The sequence below is a fragment of the Rhinolophus sinicus genome, linkage group LG15, assembly GCF_036562045.2.
Source record: "Rhinolophus sinicus isolate RSC01 linkage group LG15, ASM3656204v1, whole genome shotgun sequence".
Classification (NCBI taxonomy): Eukaryota; Metazoa; Chordata; class Mammalia; order Chiroptera; family Rhinolophidae; genus Rhinolophus; species Rhinolophus sinicus.
The window spans coordinates 9,274,424-9,289,036 of NC_133764.1; the positions used below are offsets into that span (position 1 = coordinate 9,274,424).

The following is a 14,613-nucleotide window of genomic DNA, read 5'->3' on the forward strand; positions in this document are numbered from 1 at the left end:
CACTGTCAACATGATTTGTGACTGTTAACATTAAGTTTGATCACCTGGCCGAGGTAGTGCTTGTCAGGCGTCTCCACTGCAACGTTTCTGCTTCCCCACTCCTCATTTCCAAATGCCGTTCCTTGAAAGGAAGTCACTACATGCAACCCACACCTAAGGAGTGAGGAATAATACGCCCCTCTCTTTGAAGACAAGTATCTACATAAAATGTTTGGAATTCTGCATGGGAGATTTGTCTCTGCTTTCCCATTTATGAATTTATTCAATCATATTTTTATATCAGTATAGACTCATGAATTTATTTTATACTTTTGGCTCTAACTCCAAACTATTTTGTTGCTCAAATTCTTCCAGCTTTGGCCATTGAGAGCTCTTCTGGTTTGCAACTTTGACATACCCCCACCAATGTTGGTGGTTTTTGTTTGTTTTTTAAAGCACTTCTTTTGTTTCTGGTATTACCAGATACTTCAGGCTCATCTTGTCTATTTCCTGCCCCAGTCCTAGAATTAGCCATTTCTTTTTATTGGAAAATGGTATTAGGAACTAAGATCTGGGTGCTAAGTGTGCTCATTGCTATGAGGGTGTTGCTTTTTAAATTTTTTTCTCAGTTGACAAAGCACTGAAATACATATATGTTTATTAATCTGTATGTATACGCATATTTATATGTTAAGCTAAACATGAGTTTATACTGATGTCTAACTCTAATCCATTACCACATGGATCATTCTAGCCTCATCCCCTTGATTACCTTTAAATTCCCACTGCAACAGTGAGAAGTTGGCTCCCACCATCCATCACCTATTTCCTTAATTATTCAGTTTCAATATGCATATAAGCAGTATATGAATTAAGTCATACCCCTGTGGAAAACAACTTTATCAACTAGAATACAGTGCTTATGTGCAGTTCCTTTTGCCTTTAGTCTTACAAACTCCACTCATTTCCAAAGTAACCTAGGTCAGCACCTTTCTTTCCACACCTTCCAGTGATGCTGTTTTGTCAGCCTATTATATTTACCCAGCTATTTACCATTTCTATTGCTCTTCCTTCATTTCTTATGTTCCAGATTTCGTAGTGGTATGATTTCCCTTCTGTCTGAAAAAACTTCCCTTAGCAGTTTTCTGTTTTGGTCAGCTGACAACAGATTCTCTTGTTACTTCATCTGACACTGTCTTTCTTCCACCTTCATTCCTGAAGGATATTTCCACTGGATATAGAATTCTGTGTTGACAGTTCTTTTCTTTCAGTACTTTAAAAATGTTACCCTTCCTTTTTCTTTCAACTCTTTGTTCACCTGTAAGTAATGTGTCTTTACCTTTAAGTAATGTGTCAAATTTTTCTTTGGTTGTTTTCAAGATTTTTTTTCTTTGTCTTTAGTGTTCAGCAGTTTGGGTATGATGTGTCTGGGCATGGATTTCTTTGCGTTTATCTTGTTTGTGGTTTGCTGAGCTTCTTGAATGTGTAGGTTTATGTTTTCTGCAAAATTGAGAATTCCAGCCATTGTTTCCTTAAATATTTTTGTTGCCCCATACTTTTTTCCTCTCCATCTCAGACTCTGATGATATGTTTAACCTTTTGTCATTTTCCCACAGGTCCCTGGGCTATGATAATCCCTCCCCTCACTCTCTTTTCTCCTTATTGTTCAGATAGTATAATTTTTATTGACCTATTTTCCAGTTCATTGCATCTTTCCTCTGTTACCTTCATACTGCTGTTGAGCCCTTCCAGTGAGGTTTTCTAAGTTGATTATTGTATTTTTCATTTTCAAAATTTGCATTTGGTTCTCCACTATATTTTTTGTTTTTCTTGCTGAAAGTTTTTGTCTTTTCATTTGTTTCAGGAGTGTTCACCTTGAATGTTGGGACATTTTTATTATAGCTGCATTAAAGTCTTTGTCAGATAATTCTGACAACTGTGTCATCAGCATTGGCATCTGTGGATTGTCTTTCCTCATGCATCTTGAGATTTTATGGTTGTTCATATGCTGAGTAATTTTGGATTATATCTTGGACATTTTGATTATTATGTTATAAGACTCTGGCTCTTTTTAAATCCTACAGGGATGTTGATACTTTTTTGTTTTAGCATGCATTTGATTTGATTGGGTTAAGGCCACAAGTTCCAACTAGCTTTCTGTGGGTTGTGGTTCTAGTGTCAATTAAGTTTTCAAAGCTTTTGCAGTGCTGTTTGGATCGTCCCATAAGTATGCCAGTCAGTGGCCAATCTGGGAGTGGATGGTTTTCTGCCCTGTAGTTCATCTCCGTACACAGTTCAGAGGAGTCCAGGAGTTTATAAACAACTTTAATGGGTTTCTTTCCTAAGCTCCTCCCTCTCCATGATCTTCTTAGTACTTTGTGGTCTCTTAGGTCTCCCTTTTTGTTCCTTCAGCCTGAAATTTGGGGCTTCAGTTGTCCCTTTCAGCTGTGCACTTCCCACCTATATTTACTAGTTACTTTTCTTTTTCTTTAACCCAACCTGAGTCTGTGATATATTTTTTCTTTTGGCTTTTTATTTAAAGTTATTTTTTTAAATCTATAGAAAAGTTGAAGGTATGCCCTTTGTTTTTGCTTTCTTTGTATATGTATACTTTTTTTGCAGTAAACCATTTGAAAGTAAGGTGAGGGTGTCTCCAAAATACTTCAACATGTATCTCCTACACTGTCATGTCGTCCTATGTAACTACAAGATCATTAGCATATCCAAGAAACTTAATTTTGATATGGTAATATTGTTTACAATGGAGTCCATATTTAAATTTCTCCAATTGCCCCAATGATGTCCTTTAATTACTTTATTTTTTGAGGGGTCACTCCAGCATTCAGTCAGAGATTGAAGATTGCATTTATTTGTTATGTCTTTTTAATGTCCTTTAATTTAGAACATCTCCCACTGCCTTTTTATGCCATTGACATTTTTAAAGCGTTCATACCAGTTGTGTTATAGGATTTCCCACAGTGTGGATTTGTCTGAGTATTTCCTTATGATTAGATTTAAATAAAATATTTTTGGTGAAAAGACCACATAAGTATTAGTTGTATACTTTTCATTTCATTCATTACATGAGATCTAAAATGACACTTTGTCCCATTATTGCTGATACATTTACTCAGTTGGTTAAGGGGATATCTGCCATATTTCTTCATTGTAAACGTACCTCCTCCCTTCTCTCCCCCCTTTAACTAAGAAGGAATCCATGCGGAGATACTTTGAGACAATGAATATGCTGGTTCCTAACAACCCTTCACCCAGTTGCTTTAACATCAGTTGATGATCTTCGAAGAATCAATTATGACATAGGTGGTTGCAAAATGCTGTGAATCTTTGACTCCTGTGGGTAATAAAACTATACAGAAAGGCAGAGAAGTGATTATATAAAAATCAGAATGGTAGTTGCTTTAGGGGAAGAGGGAGAAGGTAGTGATTAGTTGCGAGCTCGGGGAGGAGTGAAAGGGGAGGGAGAAGAAGGGTGTTGAGGTTCTCACAGCTTCCTTTTTCTTGACCTAGGTGATAATTAAATGGGTATTCACTCTGTAATAATTCATTGAACTGTACATATATTTTCTGTACATGTGCTTTTCTGTATATGAATTATATTTCACAACAAAAAAGTTAATTTTAACAGTTTCACAACAATATTTAAATTTGTGTTTCATTGATTCATTACTTACCATGATTTATTTTACATTTTATATTATTATATCATGATGACCAATCTTGATTTCTCTTTTTTCCATTCATTTCTTCATCATCTGAAAATACTTCTTTAAGTAACTTTTTTTTTTCCAGGATTGGTACCTGAGTGGTATACACACATACTTTGGGGGGTGTTATAATGATATTTGTCTCTGAAATGTTTGTCTAAGATACATGTATCTCTCAGAAAAATAATGTATAATATAAAATATTATATTTCCTAAGATGCATATATGTACACATTTGTATATGTATATATACATGTATATATACATATATCAATATATCTGTATACACATACACATACATAATGCATATATAACAGTTCATTTCAACACCCTGATCATTTATATTTTTCTCTAGCTCCGACTACTGCAGCATGCTTTCTGCAAATGGAAGCTAGTCCAGCAGGTTACACCCTCAGGCAGTGAGTATTAGAGCAGCATGGGCAAAGCTCTCAGCCATTTAGCCCCCTAAATTGAATGTGTTATGTTAGTTACTGCATTGGTCTGTCTTTCTGCCACTCATTTTGTGCCCAGGCAGTTTGGAGCTATAATGGCTGACAAAAGGGTCCAAGTGATATTGCTCCTTTTTTTCATGAAGACATGTATGAAGATGATCTCGCTGGATTTTAAAACATGTTTTGTGGCAGCTCCAGGTGCTTTTGCAAACACCAAGGTTAAAGATGGGCAGGCAGTTAGGAATTTGGGGAAATACTCTGGCGCTGTGAAGGGCATCACAAACTTCACTGCAACACAGCAAGAGTAAATACAAATTTAAAAATGATTCAATGATAGCTCGATGAGGCTCTGGCCAAAGCCATGTGCTGGCTTCAGGAGCCCCAAACAGAAGTGAGTGGTTACCTTTGCATGATGTTCTAAGAACCTGACTGTCATACACTTGTACAGTTTTGTTTCCGTTAGTGCGCCTGTTTCCATGACCTCGTTCCCTGTGTTAACCAGCTGGGTGAGTGCTTTCTGACTCCTTGCACAGCCATGCCTTCCTTTCATCCATGAGCACCCACCATAGCGTGGCTAGATTTTTGAAGCCTTACGTCACAGCCTTTGTCCCTCACCTTTTTAACTCCACTGTCTTCTGATATTTAGTGTTTCACAGGAACAGTCTGATGCCAGTTGAATTTTTTGGAGTTTTCTTTAATTCTTTCATTTTCTTAATTTCAGAAGCCGTGAAGCCCTCTTCTTTGCCTACTATTTGATGCTTCAGCATTTTTCTCTCTTTATTCTGAAATTCAGAAATTTCACGAGGTATTTCTAGAACTTTTTCATTATTGTTATTCTGAACTCATTGAGTTTTTTCACATTAAGGCTCAAGTGTTTTTTCAACTCAAAGAAAATTTTTTTATTTGGTTATTGTTTCTATGTTCCTGGATCTTTGATCCCTGTCTCTTGTTTTTTTCATTTACCAATATTTTGTCCTCTGTGACCTTTTTCTGTGACTTCTGGGAGATAATTCAAGCTTGTTTTCTAAATCTCTTATTTAGATCACAATCTGTTTAACTGCCTTCCTTGTGGTTTTTAATTTGACAGTGTGTGTCTATCTGGATACAGTGTTTAAGTTGTTCTCTCACTGTGGCTCCCTGTTCTGGTTGCACTGATTTAGTGGCCTCTTAAATCTTGGTTGTTTGTTTGTTTGTTTTTTTAAAGAAGAAACTAGTTTCTCAGATTCTGGAAGGAATTGTATTTTCTAGGGCAGAATGGGCAAGGGAAGGGGCGAGGACGTTTCCTCAAACACTCCTCAGATGCTCCCTCATTCTGAGCTCTTTATTTACACCTGTTTGTGTGCCCGTCTTCATACACAGAGATCGGTGTCTGCCTCTTGTTAGGAGCTGGGAAGGGTGCTGTCTATTTATCTCTAAGTTATGAATATTTATAAAAATTTAGAAAGAAATCTATCTAGAAACCCAGTTAATATATAACAACTGACATATTTAGTGTCAGACAAGGAATTTTTGGCACTTGACTTTCTTACAGTAACACAAGCAAAACGATGTATCTGGGTAGGTCAGGCCCGGATGAAGGAAGAACAAAAGTCCTGGGTCCATAGCAGGGAGGAAGAAGGACAGGAGCCTGTGCTTTCTGCCTCGCCTGGCCCACCTGCCCCTGCTTAAGATGCGAGCAGGTGTGGCCAAGGGGATTTCTCCTAGGCCTTCAAAGCCTGAGTGCTTCCCAGAGGCTCTGCTTGGGGTGTGGAGTTTCCCACCAACTGCCGTGCCCTACGTAAGTTATTGCTTTTCCTTTGCTGAGTCACAGATTGGTCTTCTGTAATATATTTGACCCTTTTTCCTAAAGGTCAACCCCCCACCTCATTTTTAGTTTCCATTACAGGGGATAGAGGGAGGTAAACTAATACCCTGAAGAAAAGCTCTTTATTCACTGTTTGCTTTTTTTTTTTTAACATTTGTCTTCAAATGTTATTAGAAATATAAGCAAAAGGCATAACATAATGATTTTACAACTGCCAGCATCCATTATGAATACAAAAATGCACCAAACTTACCTGAAAATATACAGCACACTTTCTGCCTTTGTGTGGAATTTATTGAGACTGTAATTGGGAGTAGAAAAAAATAAATATAATTGGAGTCATAGTTTGATACCATATAGTATTTGTTGCTGCTTTTGATTTCTGTTACGTTTGCATCATGCTTTACATTGTCCATTTTTCCCATTCTGTGTTGGAGTGGCACTTAGTGTCTCAAATTATCACATGATTAAAATATAAGCTTCTCCTGGAAACCGAATGCAAATACTTACCAGGAAGCTAAATATCAGTTCCTCTTTGGAGGCTGGACTGTCAGGAATCTGAAAGAGTCAGCTGGTTGTTTCTCAACCTGTGCTCTGAAACCTGTGTTTAATTTGCTCATAATAGACTGTGGTTAGGGGAATTCCCACCTTAGAGGCCAGTGGGCTGCAGGGTGGGGATTCCCCCAGCCTCCCTGCCCTGGGAAAACTTCTTTTCAGGTCAATGACTGACAAGTGGAGTAATTCTATCAAACTAACCAAGAGTGGCAGTATAAACCTTTAAAAACTGATTTGGCAATATGTTTCTAATTCCATGCAGCAGTCATAATCACACTTCGTTAACTTAAGGAAATGATACAAAAGAAGGAAAATGATAATGGAGGAAAGAATGCATTGACTCATTGTGTAGAAATAGAGAAGCGTTCTAAGTGTTTCACAATGGGCTAGTTTTAATGAATGTTTATTTAAGTGAACGAAAATTTTGTATTGCAATTATACAAAAATATATATGTTTATGTCAAGTCTTAGAGGGGAACACAGAAGTGATTACTGGGGTGTTTGGATAATTTGTTACTTCCCCCCCTCCCATTTATAAACTGCAATTAAATAACTCTCATAATTTAAAAATAGAGTTGTTGAGAAAAAAACACACAAAAAAACTAGTAATCAGAAAAGGTTTACCAACCAAAATGAAAAACTTTGCATTTAGTCTGATATTAAAACATTAACCCCTTCAGTGTTGACTACTGATTTTTTGCTGAACTAATCTGCTACAAAATTTTTATTTACCTCTAAGTTGTGAATATTTACAAATTTAGAAAGAAATCTAGCTAGAAACCCGGTTAATATGTAACAGCTGACATAGTGTCAGACAAGGAATTTTTTGCACTTGACTTATAGTGACAGAAGCAAAACAATGTATCTGGAGCCTTACATCACATTTTAGGATGAATACTGTGCCCAAAGCGCCAAGATGTCATAAGATCTAGAAATTGCTTTCTTTGAGGATCTGCTAATGGCTGGAGCTAAGTGTCTTTAGTCTAGAAGAGGAGGCTACAGAGGTATGTGCAGAGAATTGCCTTGTGGAAGAAAGAATAGTGGAATTGTGTTGTTCTAGAAATAACTAAGTTGAAAGGAGGCAGATTTTCAGCTCAATATACAGAACCTTGTAATAATTAGTCACCCTCCAGCGCAGCTGTGGAACTGATTTTCTCATGAGTTTCCACGTTACTAGTCGCTGGGAGTGTTCAACAAAAGGTTAACCATCCCACTACCAGGGGTATTGTGAAAGGAAGGGAAACCCAAGATGATCCCATGACTTCTTGCTGCTCTAAAATTTTGTTCTTCTAGGTCATTTGCTTTGTCTTTCTAGCATGTGTGCATGTAGGCCTGCCTGCCTTCTTTGCTTCCTCCCTGGAAAATCTTAGGAGAATCATAATATTGTAAACTTTTAAATTTTTTTCAGACTTACATTTTTAATTGAGGTATAATTTGCATACAATAAAATACACAAATCTTTGGTGTTCAGTTCTATGTGTTTTGACAACTGTATACATTTGTGTGACTATTTAGAACATTTCCATCATCCAGAAAATTCTCTCATGTCCCTTTCTAGTCAATCCTTCCACCCCTCCACCCCCCCCAGGAGGTAACTACTTTCTGGTTTCTATGCAGTAGATTAAGTTTATCTTTATACTGCATATAAATGGAATCGTGAAGTGTATATTGATTTTATTTTTTTAATTTTAATCCACAAAATGCTTCTGAGATTTATACAGTTGTTTTTATTGTTGAATAGTATTCCATTGTCTGGAATGGAATTTTCTTATTCATTCTCCTATCGGTGGATATTTGGGTTCTAATGAATAAGGCTGGTGTGTGTGTGTATTTTTTTTTTTTAATCTGTTTTTATTTTTGTTTGGTAAATATCTCGGAGTAAAATTTCTGGGTCATAGTAGATATATGGTTAACTCGATTAAACTGACAAACACTTGTACAATTACCTTTGTACCAGATCTTCCCCAATAATTAGTATTGTCAGTCTTTAATTTTAGCCTTTCGGTAGGTGTGAAGTGGTACCTATTGTGGTTTAAATTTGCATTTCCCTAATGACTATTGATGTTGAGTTCCTTTCCATGTGCTTTCTTAGCCATTTGTGTATCTTCTTTTACAAAACATCTGTTCAGATCTTTTGCCTATTTTAAAATTATATTGCCTTTCTATTGTTAATATATAGGAGTTCTTTACATATTCTAGATACAAATCGTTAGATATGTGAGCTGTAAATATTTAACAGTCTGTGGTTTGCTTATTAAGTTTGGTAGTGATATCTTTGAATGAGCAGAAAATTTTTATTTTCATGCAGTCCAGTTGACCAGTTTCTTGTCTTTCGTGGACAGACTTTTTATGTTCTGTCCAAGAATTTTTGCTCATCTAAGGTCATGAAGATTTTGTTGTTGTTTTTTCTAGAAGCTTTACAATTCCAGGTTTTACAGTTAGATCTATGCACCATCTCAAGTTAATTTGTGTGTATAGTGGGAGGAAAGGATAAAGATTCTTTTTATTTCTCCATACAGACATCCAGTTTTCCCAGCATTATTTATTGAAAAGGCTATTCTTTTCCTATTTGACTGATTTTGTTATTATTGACAAGTTTGTTGAGAATTAACTGAGTGTGCAGTCTCTCTGGGCTCTTGTTTTGATGCATTGATCAATTTGTCAATACTTATTCCAGTATCACAGTATCTTGATTATTATATATTTGTAATAAACCTTGAATTTTGGTAATATAATACCTCCACCTTTAGTTTTTTCTTTGTCAGAATTATTTTGGTAATTCTAAACATGTGCATTCCATGTATATTTTAGAATTGGCTTGCCAATTTCATTTTAAAAGCCTGCTAGGAGTTTGATTGGGATTGCATTGAATCTATAGATCAATTGAAGAGAATGAACATATAACTTTAAAATATTGAGTCTTTCAATCTATGAACATGGTACAGCTCTCCATTCATTTAGGTTGGCTTTAATTTCTCCCACAATGCTTTATAGTTTTTGTTATAGAGGTCTTGCACATCTTTTGTCAGATTTATTTCTAAGTATTTGATGTAGTTTTTGATGCTATTTTAAATAATATTGTTTTTACTTTCATTTTCAGTTGCTTGTCACAAGTATATGGAAATATATTGCTCTTTATAATTGACTTTGTATCTGCAGATTTGTTAAATTCACTTATTCTAGTAGTTTTAAAATAGAGCCCATAGAGTATTCTACGTACACAATCATGTCAGATATTCATATTTACAAATATACATATTTACATTTTCCTTTAAAAACTTTTTTGCCTTCTTTTTTCTTACTAAACAGTGTGGGACTTCTACTAAAATGTTCAACAGAAGTCATCAGAGCAGTTAGTTTTGCCTTGTTCCCGATCTTAGAGAAAAAGCGTTCAACGTTTCCCGTTAAGTACGATGTCAGCTCTGAGTTTTTCATAGCTGTCCTTCGTCAGGTTGAAGAAGCTGCCTTTCATCCCTAGTTTGTTGAGAATTTGTAACGTGAATGAACAACTGAATTTTGTCAGATCCTTTATGCATTTATTGAAATGATCATTGATTATCTCCTTTAGTCTGATCATTGGTTTTTATATCGTTCTTCTTTTCTAATACGTGTTTAAAGCGATACACTTTCCTCTAAGCACTGCTTTAGTTGCGTTCTACAAACTTTTTTTATTTTGGATTGTCATTATCACTCAGTTCGCAACTTTTTCTGCTTTCTCTCATGATTTGATTTTTGTCCCGTGGGTTATTTAGAGGTGGCTTCCTAGATAGTGAAATATTGGGGATTTTTCCGTTTTTGACACATGTGTTCTTTAATCATGATGAAAAGTTCCTTTTTATCTCTGGTCAGACTCCTCGGCCTGAAGTCTATCTGATCTGATGTTAATAAAACCATGCCAGCTTCCCCATGCAAACACTTTCTATGATTTATGTTTAAAGCGAGTTTCTTGTGAAAGCATATAGTTGTGTTGTCTTTTTAAAAAAAACCTTTCCTGACATTCTGTGCCTTTTCCAGAGCAGTTTGTCCATTTATATTTAATTGACTACTACTATAGTTGGGTTTAAGTCTGCCATGTAGATATTTATGTTCTTTTTGTCCTGTCAGTTTTCTGTTTGCTATACCTCCTTTCTGCCTTCTGTTGAGTGAGTCGTGCATTTTTACTATTTAGTTTTATTCCCTCTATTGATTTTTTATTTTTTTAAACTCTCAGTGGTGGTGGTGGTGAGTGTGGGTGTAAGTTTTGGTTTTCTTTCCTTTTCTAAAAAAAAGTGATGGCTTAGAGCTTTGTTGTTCAATATAAGAGTCACCAGCCATGTGTGGCTATTTAAATTTTAATTAATTAAAATATGAAAAAGTATGTCCCTGGCTACAGTATGGAGAATGAATTGAAAGGATTCAGGAGTAGAAACGGGAAGTAAATTAGGACATTGTCTTAGAAACACTGGAAAAATTTTGTGAGATCTTTTTAACAGAGTTTAAGAGAAATGGTGGGATTGAGAGATACTGGGGAGGGAAAATCAACCAGAGTGGCGAACAAATGGAATGTCCAATGAAGGGGACGGGGAAGGGAGGTCAAGTGACTCTTAAGATTTTGATCTTGGGCAAGCAAGTGAAGGGTGGTGCCATTATTTGAGGAAAGTGAGAGTTGAGTTTTAGAGACCTTGAGAGTCAGATGTTTGTAGGAATTTCCAGGTAGAGAGCTAAGCAGTAGGCAGTTGGCTCTGTGTGTCAAGAATGTTGGAGAGCTATGTAGAGCAGAGAATTTTCAGGTTTTTAATTTAAATATGGTTGAACTAAAAGGTATATAAAATCACCATGGTAGTATCATAGAGAAAAAAATATACAGGACTCCTGGGATCTCCAGCATTTTAGAGGAGGAGGAGAACCTATATAGAGCTTATAGATAATTGGAAGGAAAACTAGGAGAGAGTATGTCATTAAATACAAGGGAATAGAGAGTTATGAATGAATTGTTAAATAACAGTGAAAGATTTTCTAGACATGTGTTACATAAATAATATTTGATGAACTTGGCTTAGATCCACTTTTCCAAGGAGCAAGCAAAGTGCTTTGAAATTAGTCAATGCTTTTATCTTTTAAACTCCATTCATTCGTTGCCTTTATCTCTTAGTATTTTTTTTATCTTGCTGTGTACCAGGCACTCTCCTAGGGGTGGGAGATACGAGATGAATAAAAGTTATTTTCTGTTGTACTCTTTCTGTAAGAGAAAGACATGCAAACAAATAATTAGAATACAAAAGTATAAGGGTCTGTAAGTAAAACGAGGTTGTAGGAGGTGCTGCAGGAAGTTAGAAAGAGCATCGAGCTCTTCTGTGCCTTTTACAGGCTATTCTTTTTGCATGGATCACCTTTTCCTGCTTCTTCACCCATACAGCTTCAAAATTCAGCTCAAACATCATTCCAGGAACTTTCTTTTTGTTTTATTTAATTCTTAAGGAAAATGGTGACAGGTATTAGACAATGCATCTCGAAAGCAATCACTAAAAAAAGAGGAAGAGAGGGAAGGAAGGAGGAAAGGAGAATCAAAGTTGAAAAAAATAATATATACTCAACTATAAGAAATTCAAACAATACAGAAAACACAAGGAAGATTACCCAGGAACCCACGACCTAGAAATAATCATTATTAACATTATGTTAACATCATCCAGAAATGTCTTTATAGGTTTATACATATAAAAAGATAGACAGATAATTTCACATAATTAGGATCATACTATATATGCTATTTTAAATGGTAAGTGCTTAATTTCACTTTTAAAAGATTAGTATAAAAAAAGATAAACCTTACATAAAGGATTCTTTATAAGAGATAATAATTACTCGAAGATCCATCTAAAGTTAACAAAAAAAAATTGCATGAAACACTGATGCTTTGGTGATTTTATAAAGCTATAAGTTTCTGTGTTTTACTTTTTCACAGGTTAATATGGCTCTGCTGTGAGTGATGAAGAAATTAGCTCTTTCAATGTCTTTTTACCTTCCTCTCCTCAACCCCCCACTCCAACTGCTTCCTGGTTTTCAGCTGTAATTACGTCTTCACTGTTTATAACATTCATCTACCTTTCTTCTGTTCTCATCATCGTCTCTTACGCCATGGTCTCTGGCTTCTGCATTCTAGACTTCTTTATTTGTGTCCACCTCTTGGTTGGCTAGATTTCATCACGTAGTTTTCCTAAGAAGGACCCTGGTAGTCCCTGAAGTCTATACTGTCTGTCACCTTTATAAACTTGAGTGACAGCTTGGCTGGCCATAAACTTGTTGAGCCATGCTTTCTTTCCCCTGAATTTTGACATTTCTCTTCTGTCTCCTGGAATTGTGTTAAACCAGTCTGTTTTCTTTACTACTACTATTCCCCTCACACACACACACACACACCCCTTTTTGAATCAGAATGGCAGTTTTGAAAGAACACACAGGAGGTCCCAAGCATGGTGAACTGTTCCTGGGAAGGACCACCGCAGCTCTGATACTTTGATGTGAAGCAGAGTATGTGGGGGCATTAACCGTGCACCTTTGTTTTCCTTTCTAGAGATAATTGATGATCTTGCCAACCTGGTGGAGAACACAGATGAGAAACTTCGCACTGAAACCCGGCGTGTGACTATGGTGGACAGGAAGTCAACGTCTTGTGGTAAGAGAGCTATAGTCAAGGTTCTGCCGGCCTCATCGCCCGCGGTTCACTCTGCTTTGAGTTTCCCATGTTTGTCTCATTACTGCAGGGATTGGTTGCTCTTCTAAAAATAGGCAGACCCATTTGATGAAGCATTGAAATTGCTAAAAGATACCCATGTCTTGAAATGAATTGTTATGCTTTCAGGGGAAGTATAATGTATTATTATTATTATTATTTAATTTAAAATAAGAAACCTTTCTGTATGCTTATAGAGAATAATAGTTTGGGAAATGACATGACATTATGCAGATTGGTGGTGGTACATCTGGGTTGTAAAGGCCACTTCGCTTACTGTTGTGCTGTCTTTTAATGACAAGCTTAGTTGTTGAAGCTTAAACTCCAGAGCAGTTAAGAGCCCAGGTTCTGAATTCTGAGGGAGTTCAAATCCTACATTTGGTGATGTTACCTTTGGCAGTCACTTTACTCTGTAATACCTGGTACATCAAATGGGGAGTCACATGCCAAGAATCACCTGGAGTGATTCTTAAAATGCTGGTTCCCAGAGGTTCTGATTGAGTAGGATTGGGCTGGCGTTCAAGACTGTTCCTTGTTTAACAAGTACGCCAAACAGTTCTGGTGTAGGTACTCGCTGTTCTGCAGGAGCTCTGAGGCAGATTTTTGTGAGGTTTAAATTACATATTGCCTGTGCCCAGTGCCTTTCCAAGGTAAGTGATGGTAAGTGGTGGGGATGGTAGTAACAATCATGGTGGCTGTTATGGTGGTTCATCTCACAAAGCTGCCCCACGTTTATAAAGCTAATACTTTTGTTACAAATGGAAATGCAATAACAACAACAATGCACACACACACACACACACAAACTAGCGATCGGAGCCCATGCTTTGCCTAACTTGTACCCCTTTCAGTATGAAAACTACTCGTATAATGGATTCCCTCTGATCTGTATAGTTCTAGAACAAGGACCTCTGTGCGAGGGTCACCTGAGACGTACAGCTTGAGAAGCATCACCTCCCTGCCTGCCTGTGTTTAAATAGAAGTCTAGGACAACACAGGGAGAGAGAACTGGGCAGATAGGGACCCCAGAACCCTGGAGGAAGTGGAGCTCTGAAGGGCCTGCTGCTTCCCTTTTATCACCTGCTCTGCTGTCCCAGTTTTCACCCGTCAGATACCAACCCGCTCTGTACTGTCTGCTCCTGCAGGCGTGTGCTTCCTTCTTCCTGCCAGAAGCAGAGACTCCTTGATTTTGCTTTCCCAACCTTCTCACATCACTTCTGTCCACAGGGTCGTTGTTCTTTGCACCAGGTCCTAAAACTTGGGAGACAGAGAGATATGGGTTCACTGCCACCTCCCTTTCGTATTATCTTTGATTTCAATATAAACTTACCCTTGCTGAACCTTAGTTTCCTCAGCTGTAAAAAAGTGGACAACCTAGTTATCAAA

The 14,613-nt window shown here is 36.8% G+C and overlaps 1 protein-coding gene across 1 annotated transcript in view; it reads left to right on the plus strand.

Annotated features, from left to right (window-relative positions):
• Positions 1 to 14,613, plus strand: part of STX8 (syntaxin 8) — a 231,449-nt gene that overhangs the window by 124,444 nt on the left and 92,392 nt on the right. The window contains exon 7 of the mRNA XM_019755240.2: positions 13,069 to 13,170. Coding sequence (XP_019610799.1) covers positions 13,069 to 13,170 — 102 coding nt within the window. The remainder of the gene's footprint in view (positions 1 to 13,068; positions 13,171 to 14,613) is intronic.